General features: G+C 33.9%; 1 protein-coding gene across 3 annotated transcripts in view; it reads left to right on the top strand.

The window, feature by feature from the left end:
* LOC110027777 (haloacid dehalogenase-like hydrolase domain-containing protein 3) overlaps positions 1-6928 on the top strand; it is a 22029-nt gene extending 15101 nt beyond the window's left edge. The window contains exons 6-7 of one of the 3 annotated variants that reach the window (XM_020729330.1): positions 501-579; positions 6912-6928. In XM_020729330.1, coding sequence (XP_020584989.1) covers positions 501-530 — 30 coding nt within the window. In that variant the 3' untranslated portion in view covers positions 531-579; positions 6912-6928. Of the gene's footprint in view, positions 1-500; positions 796-1629; positions 1670-6911 lie in introns of those variants that run through there. The other 2 variants (XM_020729328.1, XM_020729327.1) reach the window with 2 other exon arrangements.
* The last annotated feature ends 6292 nt before the right edge of the window (positions 6929-13220 follow it).

Consider the following 13220-nt stretch of genomic DNA (forward strand, 5'->3'; position numbering starts at 1 on the left):
ATATATATTATTTTTTTAAAGAAGAAGTCGTTATTTGACAGAGGCCCAAATACCGATTTCCCTTGCATTAGACCCCATGATGAGAGCCCGCGCCATGAGCCTAAATATTTGAGAACTCAACGCTACTGGGGATCGAACCCATGACCTCAGGGGACTTACAATGAACCCCGCCAACCAACGGGCCACGACTTGCGACACACACACACACACACATACACACACAGATATATATATATAGATAGATAGCTGATGTATGGGGCATTTATGTACATAATTATGGATTTACACATCTCACGCCAAAACATTCATTCTTACATGCATAGCGTCCAATTCTTCGGTATCTTATAAAAAATAATACTAGTTTTCATACATAGTTAAAGTGCTATGCATGTAAATATAAAAGTTTAGGTGTGACATACGTAAATCCATAAGAATTGTGTGCAATGTAATTTTACCCGTGTGTGTATATGTACTAATCATTTGACATGCGATTTTTGCAGGTTGCCGAGAGGATTGGAGTCGAGCTTTGAGGAATCGCAGGTGCAGCATTGCTGAATCATCTCAGTGGTCCACGAGATTGTACATTTTCTCAACCCCTTCCCTAAATTCCACTGTACGGTTCATGCATATAGCTTGTATGTAATAAAGAAATGCTAAAGTGCGGACTTGAAGATGCATACAGGGTCCTACATAAAAAATAAAATTACCAAAATGCTGAAGTCGACATTTTTAGCATTTTCTTCAGTAGTTTTAAATGAGAAGAGGTAGGTATGTTAAAGCTTCGGTCTTGTGTATATGTTTGTCATACTCCGAATTGGCACTACCTATCCTCGTCAGGTTAGTAGTAAAGCTAAAATATTTAATAGGAAGATTAAGAGAATTTTGGAGAAAATATACAACTCCATGAAGGATTAATCTCTGAAGTTTGATGATGTTTTATGGGTTTATGGGGCCACTTTTAAGACACATTGAAATGCCCCCCAAAGCTACATATTTATCTTTAGAATTAGAGCATAAGGCATATTGGACAGTTAATGAATTGAATTGTAATCTTAATTATTATGATATAAAAAATGACTGAATTTTTAAAGCAAATGTACCAAGACTAAATTCCTATCTTAGAGAATGAATGGAGCATTATAAAGAAGCTTTAAAGTTGATTCATCCTTATTTAAAAATTGCCGTTGTCAGCCCAAGGATAAAAAAATAAGCGCAAATGGGAAGGCAACATTGAACTTCAGTTATTTTTACATTACTATAAATTTTTTTATGTTATGAAAAAAATTAATAAAAGTAAAAAAATAAGCGCAAATGGGAAGGCAACATTGAAATTCAGTTATTTTTACATTAGTATAAGTTTTTTTCTATGTTATGAAAAAAATTAATAAAGAATTTTTAAAGTAAATGTACCAAGACTAAACTCCTATCTTAGAGAATGAATGGAGCATTATAAAGAAGCTTTAAAGTTGATTCATCCTTATTTAAAAATTGCCGTTGTCAGCCCAAGGATAAAAAAATAAGCGCAAATGGGAAGGCAACATTGAACTTCAGTTATTTTTACATTACTATAAATTTTTTTATGTTATGAAAAAAATTAATAAAAGAAATTTTACATATATTTTCTTGCAGGTTGCAGTCCCACAATGTTGTTGAATGGCGTGCAACAACATTGATTTGCAGTGTTGTTATATGTGATGTGTTTTTGTTTATTATTATTATTATTATTATTATTGTTATTGTTATTATTAAAACATGTTTAAAATTATGTGCATGTCAGCTTTTGGCTAAGAATCACAGTGCAGAATGACCATTTGCAACATGTTGGATAGGCTGATTGGTGTCGGTGGAAAAGATGGGAATCTAAGGTAGCACTATAACATTACGAACCTATGCCAGAGTGCTACTAGAAATTCACTGATGGCTATCATGTTAATTTGGTGTAAATATTAATAAAAATTAATTATATAATGCATAGTATTTACAGATGGCATAGCAACTTTTTGACCTTCTGACTGTAAAGTCATAGCGCCACAGTGTTGCTTTGCCCATGCCACAACACTACCACTTAGCACTACAATGCTGATATAACTTAGCATGCAATGCAGAACATTAAAATCAAAGCATCAGTTGACTACCCTTTTCCTGTAAATGACCTCAAATTGTATAAATATTATTTTATTAATAAGGTGAGTTTGTAAACCTTCTTTCTTCCTTCATTCCAAACCCTTTTTTTTTTTTTTTGTTTTAGCAATTGTCTCTAAGGTTAAGGGGAAAAAGTTGTCCCAGCATCATTTGATTTTTAGGAAGTTTAGTAGGTTTAAGGCTTAGGGTAGAAATGAGAAAGCCTTTATGCACAAAAAAGATCATTTTTTGAGAGAGGTTTTAGGAGCCCCTGTGGATGTGCAACAGTCTTATTGTGATAAGTGGGTGGGAGAAGCTAGTTGAGGAACACTCTGCTTCTATCATTCATATGGTATGTGAATTCCTTATCAATGCAAAGAAACAACATAACTATAAGGTGTTTGTTAGGGTGAAGTGGGTAGCATTTGATTTGGATACCATTAACAATGTTTATCATCTACCTAGTTTTTATCATGATGATTACTTGAACTATTACAATGATCACCTTAATTTTGATGAGATCTTAGATTTTTTTACTAAGGCTAGATGTCTATGTCGGGTGGGAAACTAGAGAGGAAAATTTGATAAATTTTTATTTTGCTAGTATGACTACTAAAGCAAGGCTTATCAATATCTTATTTTTGTCAAGTTAATGTCAAGTAGGAATATCATTGATGGCACTAGGGACCAAAAAGTTTTAAATATTACAATTCAAATGGAAAGTATCATTGATATATACAAAATCATTTCTAGGGTTATTTTAAATATGGCTACACTGTAGGTCTAGGATGCCCTTCCCTCACTTATTTGATTTGTGCCTTGGTAGGTACATTAAAAGATTCCTCATAGGAACAAAATTTTTTTTCTTCAACTTTGAATAAGAAAAAAGACTTTATCTTTTATGAGTTATATGTCTGAACATGGGTAGAGTTCCTTGTGTTCTTCTATTTTCCTTGCCCAAGCTTCCATCTTCTATGGCTGAGTAAGTTCAGGATCTGAGAGAAAAGGTATTTGGTTTGCAAAGGAGAGTTGATTAGAGAATTTAAAGCATAAGGTGGAAATATGAGATGGATCACAAGTTTGATTATTTCATACACCAAAAACAATAATAGTTCATTTATATGATTGAATTCAACCCGGCGTTAGCGAATATATTTCAGAACTACTATTTGAATGTTGGCCCCAACTAAACCAAGTTTTTTTAGCTTCTATATTTTAATAGGACATCGAGCCCACCCAGAAAGTGAACGATCACGAAGAGGAGGATGACGAGGAAAACTTTGAATTAAACATTATATCTCTATTTTGTGTATTCTTTTTATTATTTCATCTTTCATTTAATTTTAGTAAATAAAATAAGATTTTTTTTTTTTTTGTATTGGTGCATATTTCTTTTTTTTTTTTAATTATTGTATTTGGATTTATCTTGTTTTTAATAAAATTTACATCATGTATTACATTCTTATTATAACGTGAATTCATTGACAAAACCGTTAGCAAAGATCTTAAAGTTAAATTTCAAATAAATAAAAAAATTGAGAAACTAAATTATCAATAAAGTATTGTATAAAGAGTAATTAATTATTTTTAATAATAATTAAATTTGAAATTGAAAGCAAGTAAATCTAATGCCATTGTTTACTTCAAACACCTGATTGACTTTAAATTAATATAATTAATAAGAAGGTTATAAAAATGAAAATATTATTATAGGTATAACATGATAAGGATGAGTATTAATTAAACTATATCACCATAAATGTAAATTTAATATGAATATTTTGCACATAGTAGAAGTTTTCATCCTTTTTCTCTTTTTATTTTTGAAGGAATCATCAGTTTATCTATCGTCGTGTATTTCCTTTTTTCCAGACAAATTTCGCTTTCTGATCATATGTATGATCACGAGAAGAGAGGAGCAAGAAAAGACAGACTACGATAAAGACAATAAACAAAATAATGTGGAGAGTCTACTTGCGTTAAACCTCACAAGGATAGTTCAAGCATGTCCACCCAAACAAGATCGAGTTAAAGCAACTCGGATCGATATTCGCAAAGGAATACCTACTTCGATTATCCATAATCAAAGATTCAGATGTATGTGTCTGTTCTTGGGACTAGAGTGCTCCCAATGGGACGTATCTTATTTGGTTGATTACATCTTGGGGGTTGCCCATGAACACCCTTAATCCAAAGAAGGTTTGCTTGCATGGTAGTGATGAGTAGTGACATGCCTAAAAATGTGCTACTTTTTATATACATTTTATGCTCATTTTTAATAATATTGTATTTTAATGGAAGGTATTTTGCTTGTTTTTTCTTTCAAATACAAGAGATGGAATTTTGAAGAAAAGGGAGCGAAAACATAGCAAAATGGGTCAAATGGGGCAAAGGAGCAAAAAGTGAACTGGCCCTGGTGCCTAGGCGCCAGACCCTGTACGCGAAAATGGAGAGCCCGACGTCATGGCGTCAAGCTCTAACGTCTAGGCGACAGACAGTTATTTCAAGCATCTAGAAGGTTGGTGCCTAGGCACCACAATTAGGGACCTTAGCATCATAATCAATTTTTTTTGTAAATTCAATGTATTTGGATGAATTTTGAAGAGGCTTCTGAGGTAACTCTTAGGGATTTTAAGGGTTATAAAAAGAAAAGTCTCTTGGTGCCTAAAACAGGAGAAGAAAAAGAGGGGAGAGAGAAAAGTGTATAGGGGTTAATATTTCCAACACTTTAGAGTGCATAAGAGAAGGAAAAGTGAGAGATTTCTTTCATTTTGTGCATTTCTGAGTTATATTTGAGAGTAATTGTAAGAAGAATTCTTTAAAGGAACTTTAGAAGATTTGCTTGGCGAGTAGTTTGAGATAAAGTGTTTTGTATTTTTTTTTAGTTTTGTTAAATTTGATTGTGTAAACCTACTTTTATATATATATCATGTGTTATTTTTTTTGTCCCCATGAAATTTGAGTAGATTTCTTTATCTTTCTCTTTGTGATGAGAAATAATCATGTGTGGGATTAGTCTTGTTTAGCATTTCTTTTATTTCATAATTATGATGATTCATTATTTTGCACTTAAATTGCTTATTCAGTCTGACCAATTGATAGTTAAAACTTGTTGTGAATCATAATAACCCGGGAGAGCTATGATTTTCTTAACAAGTAAGAATTACATTGCACTATTGGGTGAATGAAAAGCAGTCCATAGGACAGTGCAAATAAATATGAAGATATGTTTTGATAGGTGTAAATTGGTGATTTTAGGGTGACATGCTAGAATCATAACCAATTTAATTTAGTGTTTGGAACTGAAAGCTTGGTTAGCCAAATTGAGGGCTTACATGAGTATTCTAGAGTGACAGACTAGAATCTACCCAGCATAACCAAGGATTTAGGAACTTAGCTCTAGTTAGCCAATGTTCTTTATGCACTCATAAGAGGGTAAAGAATATGTATGCTCCTATTGGTTACAAAACTACATTTAAATTTATAAACTTCTGATTCCTACACTGATTGTAATCTCATTGAAAGGAGAATGAATTTTCCCTAAATTTTGAAATTTTCTACATAAACTAGTTTAGAATCATTTAGGATTTCCTTTAAGTTTAAAAATAGAATTTATAGGTATTAGTTACTTCCTTATACAACTTCAACCTTAATTTCTAGATAATTTACCTGTAGTTTAAGTAGAGTTTTACTAAGTTGATAAAAAGAGTTTTTCCTTTTCCATGGGATCGATACTTTATATTAGCAATTTGTTCTAGTTGATTCTTAATGTTTTGAATAGAAACACCTTACTTTGTAATTGATTTCCCATTTGTAACACCACTTCTTCCATATATAACTTTTTCTCTTTAATTTGTTGGTTACTACTAAATCTAGCAGAAGGATAAGTAGGTCTATAACTAACACTGCTCTGGTTGCTCCAATTTCCCATTGAGTTTACTTGATTGTTCCCCCATTGTTCACTTCCACCACAAAAATTGTTATTCCAGTTAAAACTGGGATGATTTTTCCAACCTGGGTTGCAAAAGTTAAAATATGAATAATTGGGTTTATTATTAGTAGCATTTAAAGTTTCTAATGAGGTTTCAGAATCAATCATCTGTTCTAATGAGTTTTCTTCAATCGCATGGGGTGCTTGAGAAAAATTCATTTTAATTTGGTATATTTTCCTAGATAATGTTGCAACTTGAGATGCAACCATCACAAGAGTGTCATCATCATGAATACTGGTTACTTTCTTTGGATTTACCATTTTAGAAGGCTATTAAAAATTATTTGTAGTCATCTCTTCAATTAATGTATAACCTTCATCAAATGGTTTTGACATTAATGAACCTTCTGTAGGAGCGTCTATTATAGATCTAAGGGTTCCTATTAACCCATTATAAAAAGTTTAAATTATTAACTAGTCTGGTAATGCATGATGTGGTCACTTTCTAGGGAGTTCCTTAAAACTTTCCAAAGCTTCATGTATTGACTCTTCTTCATATTGAGTAAACAAAATATTATCATTTCCAAGTTTAGCAGTTTTTTAATGTGAAAAATACTTAGCCAAGAATTTTTGTGTTAATTCCCACAAGTTCTAATAGATCCAGGTGCTAACGAGTTTAATCACATCTTAGTTTTATTTCTTAAGAAAAAAGGAAAAAGTCTAATAAGAACAACTTCGTTTGATACATTATCATATTTAAATGTAACACACAGTTCTAAAAAACTTTTTAAATGTAAATTTGGGTCCTCATATGGTGTTCGCTCAAACTGATTGTTTTGTATTATTTGTATAATTGCAGGTTAAAGTTCAAATGAGTTGGCCGCTACAGCAAAAGTTTGTATACTTAAGTAAATTTCATCTATTGTAGGGTTAGTGTAGTCCTTTAAAGGTATTTTAAAAATTATGTTGTTCATTTTCAATATTTTGATGTTTAATGTTATTTTGCAACATGTTCACCATTTCTTGAAAATTGTGAAGTCCTTTTTGTTTTCTATTTTTTTCTTATCATTCCAATTCAGAATCGTAAGACACTAAACCTTCAGATCCCAAACTTCGCATTCACAAGGTAAAATTTTAGAAAATAAAAATACTTCTAAAAGATTTTTAATTTTCATTTTTTAAATTTTTTATGTTTTTATGATTTTCAAAAAGGAAAAAGTAATAAAATTAATTTTTAATTCTTCTAAAATAAATCTACAGCTCAAATAAAGTTCTAAGTTAAAAAGTTCCGCCCAGCAACGGCACAAAAAACTTGACCTGACCTGCAATTACATAGATATTTATACTTCAAAAGATTGTCAAAAATTTGGCCCAAATTATATTCAGCGGCTAGTTTGAATATAAAAAATGATTTAGAAAATAGAAAATAAGCATTCACGTTAGGGGTATTGCGCAAGTATATATATCGTTTCAAGTAATATAAGATTTTCTTAAAAAACCCCAGTGTTGATCCAATAGAGAAAGCTGTAACTTTTTAATAATAATTTAGAAAAACTTCTTTCTAAATTGCAGATAAAAATTATAGGATAATGATGTCAAAAGTTTTGTAAAGGATTAAAATTAAATTTACGTGCAATCTAAATTTAAACATAAAGTAAGAACAAAATTTAAAAGATTAATAAGTTTAAAAGTTCGAATATAATGAAATGATATTTCCCCTTGCAAAGAGATCTTAATCAGTGTAGAAATTGAATGATTAAAAATATAAAATGATGTATTGTGACAAAAAGGAGCATACTTATTCTTGACTCCCTCTCGGTGCTAGGAATGAACATTGGCTAACCTTAAGTTTGTTTAAGCTTGTCTAGTAGTGTTGAGTAGATTCTAGTCTCTTACCTCCATATTATCCATTATGCTCTTTCTATAGGACCTACTAGGGACCCTTAGATCCAAACTCAAGATCAAATTTACAAAGGCATCTAGCATATCACCCTAGAAACATCAATTCTATACCCATCAAAACTTATCTCTCTATCTATTTGTACTTCCCCTCGGACGATCGCAATGACTCTTTCTAAAGTTAAGTGTGGTACTCACTAGCTGGTGAAATCATAGCTCTCCCAGGTCATTATGTTTCTCAATGAATTTTAACATCACAAATGACCAGTTTATAAAGTCAATGAAGAATCGGTGAAAATACCATCACAGTTTTATAAAATAAAAAGAAATCTTTAAATCAAACTCATCCTACTTGATTAATTCTCATATGCAAAGATAAAGAAAGAAAAACTACTCAGAATTCATGGAGATAAAAAAAAAACACATGATTTGTATTGAAAGCCAAGTCTTAACAACAAAAAGTCAAACACAAATATAAATTACTTATCTTATGTCTTCTCCCCAAGCAATTCCTGAAGTCTCCTTCAAGCAATCTCCAAACTCATAAAAAAACTCCCCTTTTCGTTCAGCCCTTGGTTCCTTTTAATAGATCTCTGAAAATAACTAAGGGTCAGTTCAAGCACCCCTTCAAAATTTGGCCAAATTTAATGCATCTTCTAGAGAATTTGTTTTTGGCTCTATAACACCACTCTGGGGCGCTATGGCGCTCATCACGCAGAATAGCCGGCACTATGGCGCCAAGGGCTAATGCTTTGGCGCCGATCACGTCGAATATCCGACGCTATGATGTTATATATGTTGTGTCATTTTACTCTCGTTTTATCTGAATATTCATTCATTGTACCTGAAACCAAAAACATGCAAAATGTCTTTCTTTAATGTGTAATATCATAAAAAATGTGCATAAATTGAGCATTAAATGTATATTTAAAATAGATAATTTTAAGGTGTATCAATTGACAATAATATATGCATTTGATAAATTTAGACCGTACCTAATTGGAACAGAATGTATTGTTCATGTTGATCATTCTGCAATTAAACATCTCATGCATAAGAAGGATTTTAATCCAATACTTATTAGATGGGTCCTTCTGATGCTAGAATTTAATTTTGAGGTAATTGATAAAAAGGAATCTGATAATCAAATTGCTGATCATTTTTCAAGGCTAGAGCAGGAAATTTTCTGTAATTTTGATGATGACATAAATGAAAATTTTCCTGATAAACAATTATACGTTATTTCTGAGTGGTGTATTCCTTGGTATGCCAACATTGTTAATTTTATATTAATTAATGTTGTACCTGTCGAATTAACATACCAACAACGAAAGAAATTTATATAGGAAATCAAATCTTACTTTTGGGATGAACCATATTTATATTAGAAATGTAAGGATCAAATTATTCGGAGATGTGTACCATTTGAAGAAACCCAAGAAATTATTTAAAAAAAATCATGATTATGAATTTGGGGGACATTTTAAAGCCGATAGAGCTACATTTAAGATCTGACAATCTGGAATTGCATGGATACAACCAGAAAGTGTCACTTGTGTCAGGTGCATGGAGTGGTCTTGCACCAACCTCGGATTGCACTACACCCAACTATCGCCTCGTGACCATTTAAGTGTTGGGGCACGAATATAGTTGGTCTGATAGACCCCCCATTTTCTAAAGAACACAGATTCATTCTTGCAGCTACAAATTAATTCTCTAAGTGGGCAAAGGTAGTGCCGTTTCGAGAAGTCACAGCACACCATGTTCTTCAGTTCTTCAAAAGTCCAATTGTCTACCGTTTTAGTGTTCCACGTAGAGTTATTTCCGAAAATGGGTCAGCCTTCAAGAGCATAAAAATCAACAATTTCATCAAGCGACATGGAATATATTCGAGATACTCTACCATTTATTACCCCAAAGTGCACGGCCTAGTTGAGGCCTTTAATAAGACACTCGTGTAGATTTTAAGGAAAATATTGGATGAAAATAAGAAAGGATGACACAAGAAGTTAATAAAAGCTTTGTGAGCCTACCGAAAGACTTTTAGGATGCCTTCTGAATCTATGTTATATTTGCTCGTGTATGGGTCCAAAGTCTTACTCCCACTAGAAGTTCAGATACCGTCTCTCAGAGTTGCTGCCACTAATTAGATTACAGTAGAAGACAACATAAAGCTCAGACTTGTAGAATTAGAAGGCCTCCAAGGAAAATGTTTAAAAGCACAACAAAATTTGGAGCTCTATCGAGTGAAGATGGTCCGAGCCCACGATAAATTGGTCCGCCCAAGAACATTCAATGTCGGTGAAATTGTACTCGTCCTCAGGAGGCATATCCTTGCACACCGCAGGATAGGTGAAAATTTTGAGCCAACCTGGGAGGGACCGTTTGTCGTGGAGAAGGTCTTTTCAGGAGGATCTTACCAATAATTGGATTTTCTGGGCGAAGGGCCCATGCTACCGGTCAACGGGCGATATTTGAAGAAATACTATACAACTTGACGTTCTCTGGGATGAACTTTAAAAGTGTTACTCATTCTAAGGTGTTTATTTGACCATTATCTATGACTATGTCTAGAATTTTGTAACAAAATTAATCTTAATAAAATAAAAATTTTGAATTTTGCTCATCTAAATCTTTCCATTTTTAATCTTGAAACTTTGCTAAATTAAGTTAAATAAAATACTTACACATGTTAAATTTAAAATCTACATTCCATGTTTAAGAAAACTTCCACCAGTGATGTTTCCCCTGTTTTATGCAGTAAAATGTCAGGTCAGAGGTTGATCTTCACTTTTAAAGATGGTTTAAATCTCGCACTAAATGGAAAAAAGGCTGCCTAGAGTGGCGTGGTGACTTTTGAATTGGACTACGGTCAAGTTAACTTAGACTATGAAGGCCCTCTGATGTCACCGTGAAGCAGAAAGACTACCTTCAATACTCAGGACTAGTGTCAAGGAAGACAAATCACTGAAGAGTAAGAAAGTCTGGCGGAATATAGTACTCGATGGAGGGGACAAGGCAATTGCAGTCAAAGATCACCACGTCGATAGGAGACTTGGTCGGTGCTAATGAAGAAAGGGTTCTGGATGTGCCTTTGAGGAGGACGCAGCGCGGAAATACCAACCGACGGAAACACAGAGCTTTGCTTCACTTGAAGAAGCGACGTGCACAGGAAGCCGCTCCAGGATTAAGTTTGATTCATGAAGAGGATGCCATTGACCCGAATCTAAAAGGGATTTCTACTAGCTCTCCAATCACAGAGGAGTCAGCTTTTGTCACAGAATACACACCATCGGAGGCCCCCGAGGAACTTTTTGCGGGATGCCCGATGTGTAACGTTGAAATACCCCACCCGTCATGGTCAACATGGTCATTTACTAAGTGTCCAGAATGTAATGTCCTCCATCTGGAGCGTTACGAGATGTTTTAGGAGTATACAACTGGGATCATGAGGCTTAAGTGTGATGAGCACCCAGATGTCGAGCCATACATTTCGAAATTTGCAAATTTGGGACTGTCTTGGATTCCTTCAGAGATGCACTCAGAGGTACAACCCTAACATTTACAGATGATACCCAGAGCTGAGCTTGAGAAGATACGTCGGGTACGAAAGAAAGAATTCAAATACTATGAAGAAATCGAGGGGAAATGTGTCAATATCCTAGGAATACTGAAGCTTCACATGGGTGTGTTCTCAAAAAATGACGAAAGAAGAACTTTGGACTGTGTTTTCGATCTCAGAGACATAGGCCGAGTTGGACTTCTAAAGAAGAAGACATATGCTGAACCACAGAAATGGATGCATGGGAAAGGCAGAATTATTATATAGTGTGTATACTGTTATAATTTTATTAAGGATAAGCAAGGGAACCCCCCGGGAATCCTAAGATATGATGAGGTGGATCATCTGTCATTCGTGATAAAACGAATGATCAAAAGGATGGTCAGATTGAGCATATTGTCAGCATATTGCATTCCAAATAGATGCATCATCAACATCTACGAGGAAGGAGCCTACATTCCGCCACACATAGATCACCATGATTTCATCAGGTTGTTTTGCACAGTATCTTTCATGAGCAAGAGAAACATCTTATTTGGAAAATAAATCAATATTGTTGGTCTCGAAGAGTTCAGAGGATCGGTCAAGATGCTGCTGTTGGTTGGTTCAGTGCTGATCTTGAAAGGAAACGGAGCAGATTTAGCAAAGCATTGCATTCCCGGAGTTTCATGATGCAGGGTTTCTGTCACACTAAGAAGGATGGATGACAACAATGTGTCATATGAATTTCGGCCAGATCTGGAATTGGAGGAGCTACAGCGGTACGAGCTATGAGATAGCTATACCACTAAGTGCACATGAAAGGTACTCTTGTCCCGAATTGTGGCTTAGAAGGTTAGCTTGATCACTAGCTTACCCCACGAGATAGATAGACAGACAGGAAGATAGATAGTCAATTGTCACCTTTTTATACTACGTCAAAGCGGCAGATATGATGTGATGTTTTAGATGTACTCAGCGTGTTGCCTTTTGACAGTTTCAACATGATCATTTGTACTACCTATTTGAAGCAGAATTAATAAATTTTCTTTCAAGATTTCAGCATGTTTATTGAATTGCCTTTTTGTGTGATTGATGAAAAGCCGCATGACCACATGTTGGTCCCAAATTATAACGAATAAAGGACGATACAAAGAAATTCTAATAATAAAATTAAATTTTAAAATTGAAAAGTTAATCGATGAAAATGAAATTTGAAAAGATACCTTGATAATAAAATATGATGAAAACAACAAGAAAAGAACTATGAAAATGATAAATCGGTTCGTCTCAAATTCGAGGATCTACATTTTGCACTTTTGTAGCACAAATTCTATCGTCTACATGAATTTCTTCACATTTCCCACGGAATTCCACACTCTTCACAAAATCCCACAAATCTTTTTGAATAGCTGTCAATCTTCACATTCCACATATTCATAAACTCAACACCACAAGTTCTCTACACCCTTCTCACAATGTTCTTCGAGTCAGTGCCTGATTCTGATTCCATTCTGCTACCTCTTAGATTGGATGTGAGCCCCTAAGCTTTCCTTTCCAATGTAGCTCGTCATCTCTTAGGTTGAATGTGAGTCCTTGAGCTTTCCTTCCTAATGTGACACCATATCTTCGAGATAGACGTAAGGCCACCTTAAGTGGAGCACGACATCCTATTCTCATCTTTCGAGATAGGCTTAAGACCACATTAAATGGAATACGACATCTGAT

This window comes from Phalaenopsis equestris, unplaced genomic scaffold (assembly GCF_001263595.1).
Source record: "Phalaenopsis equestris unplaced genomic scaffold, ASM126359v1 Scaffold000444, whole genome shotgun sequence".
NCBI classification, from domain to species: domain Eukaryota; kingdom Viridiplantae; phylum Streptophyta; class Magnoliopsida; order Asparagales; family Orchidaceae; genus Phalaenopsis; species Phalaenopsis equestris.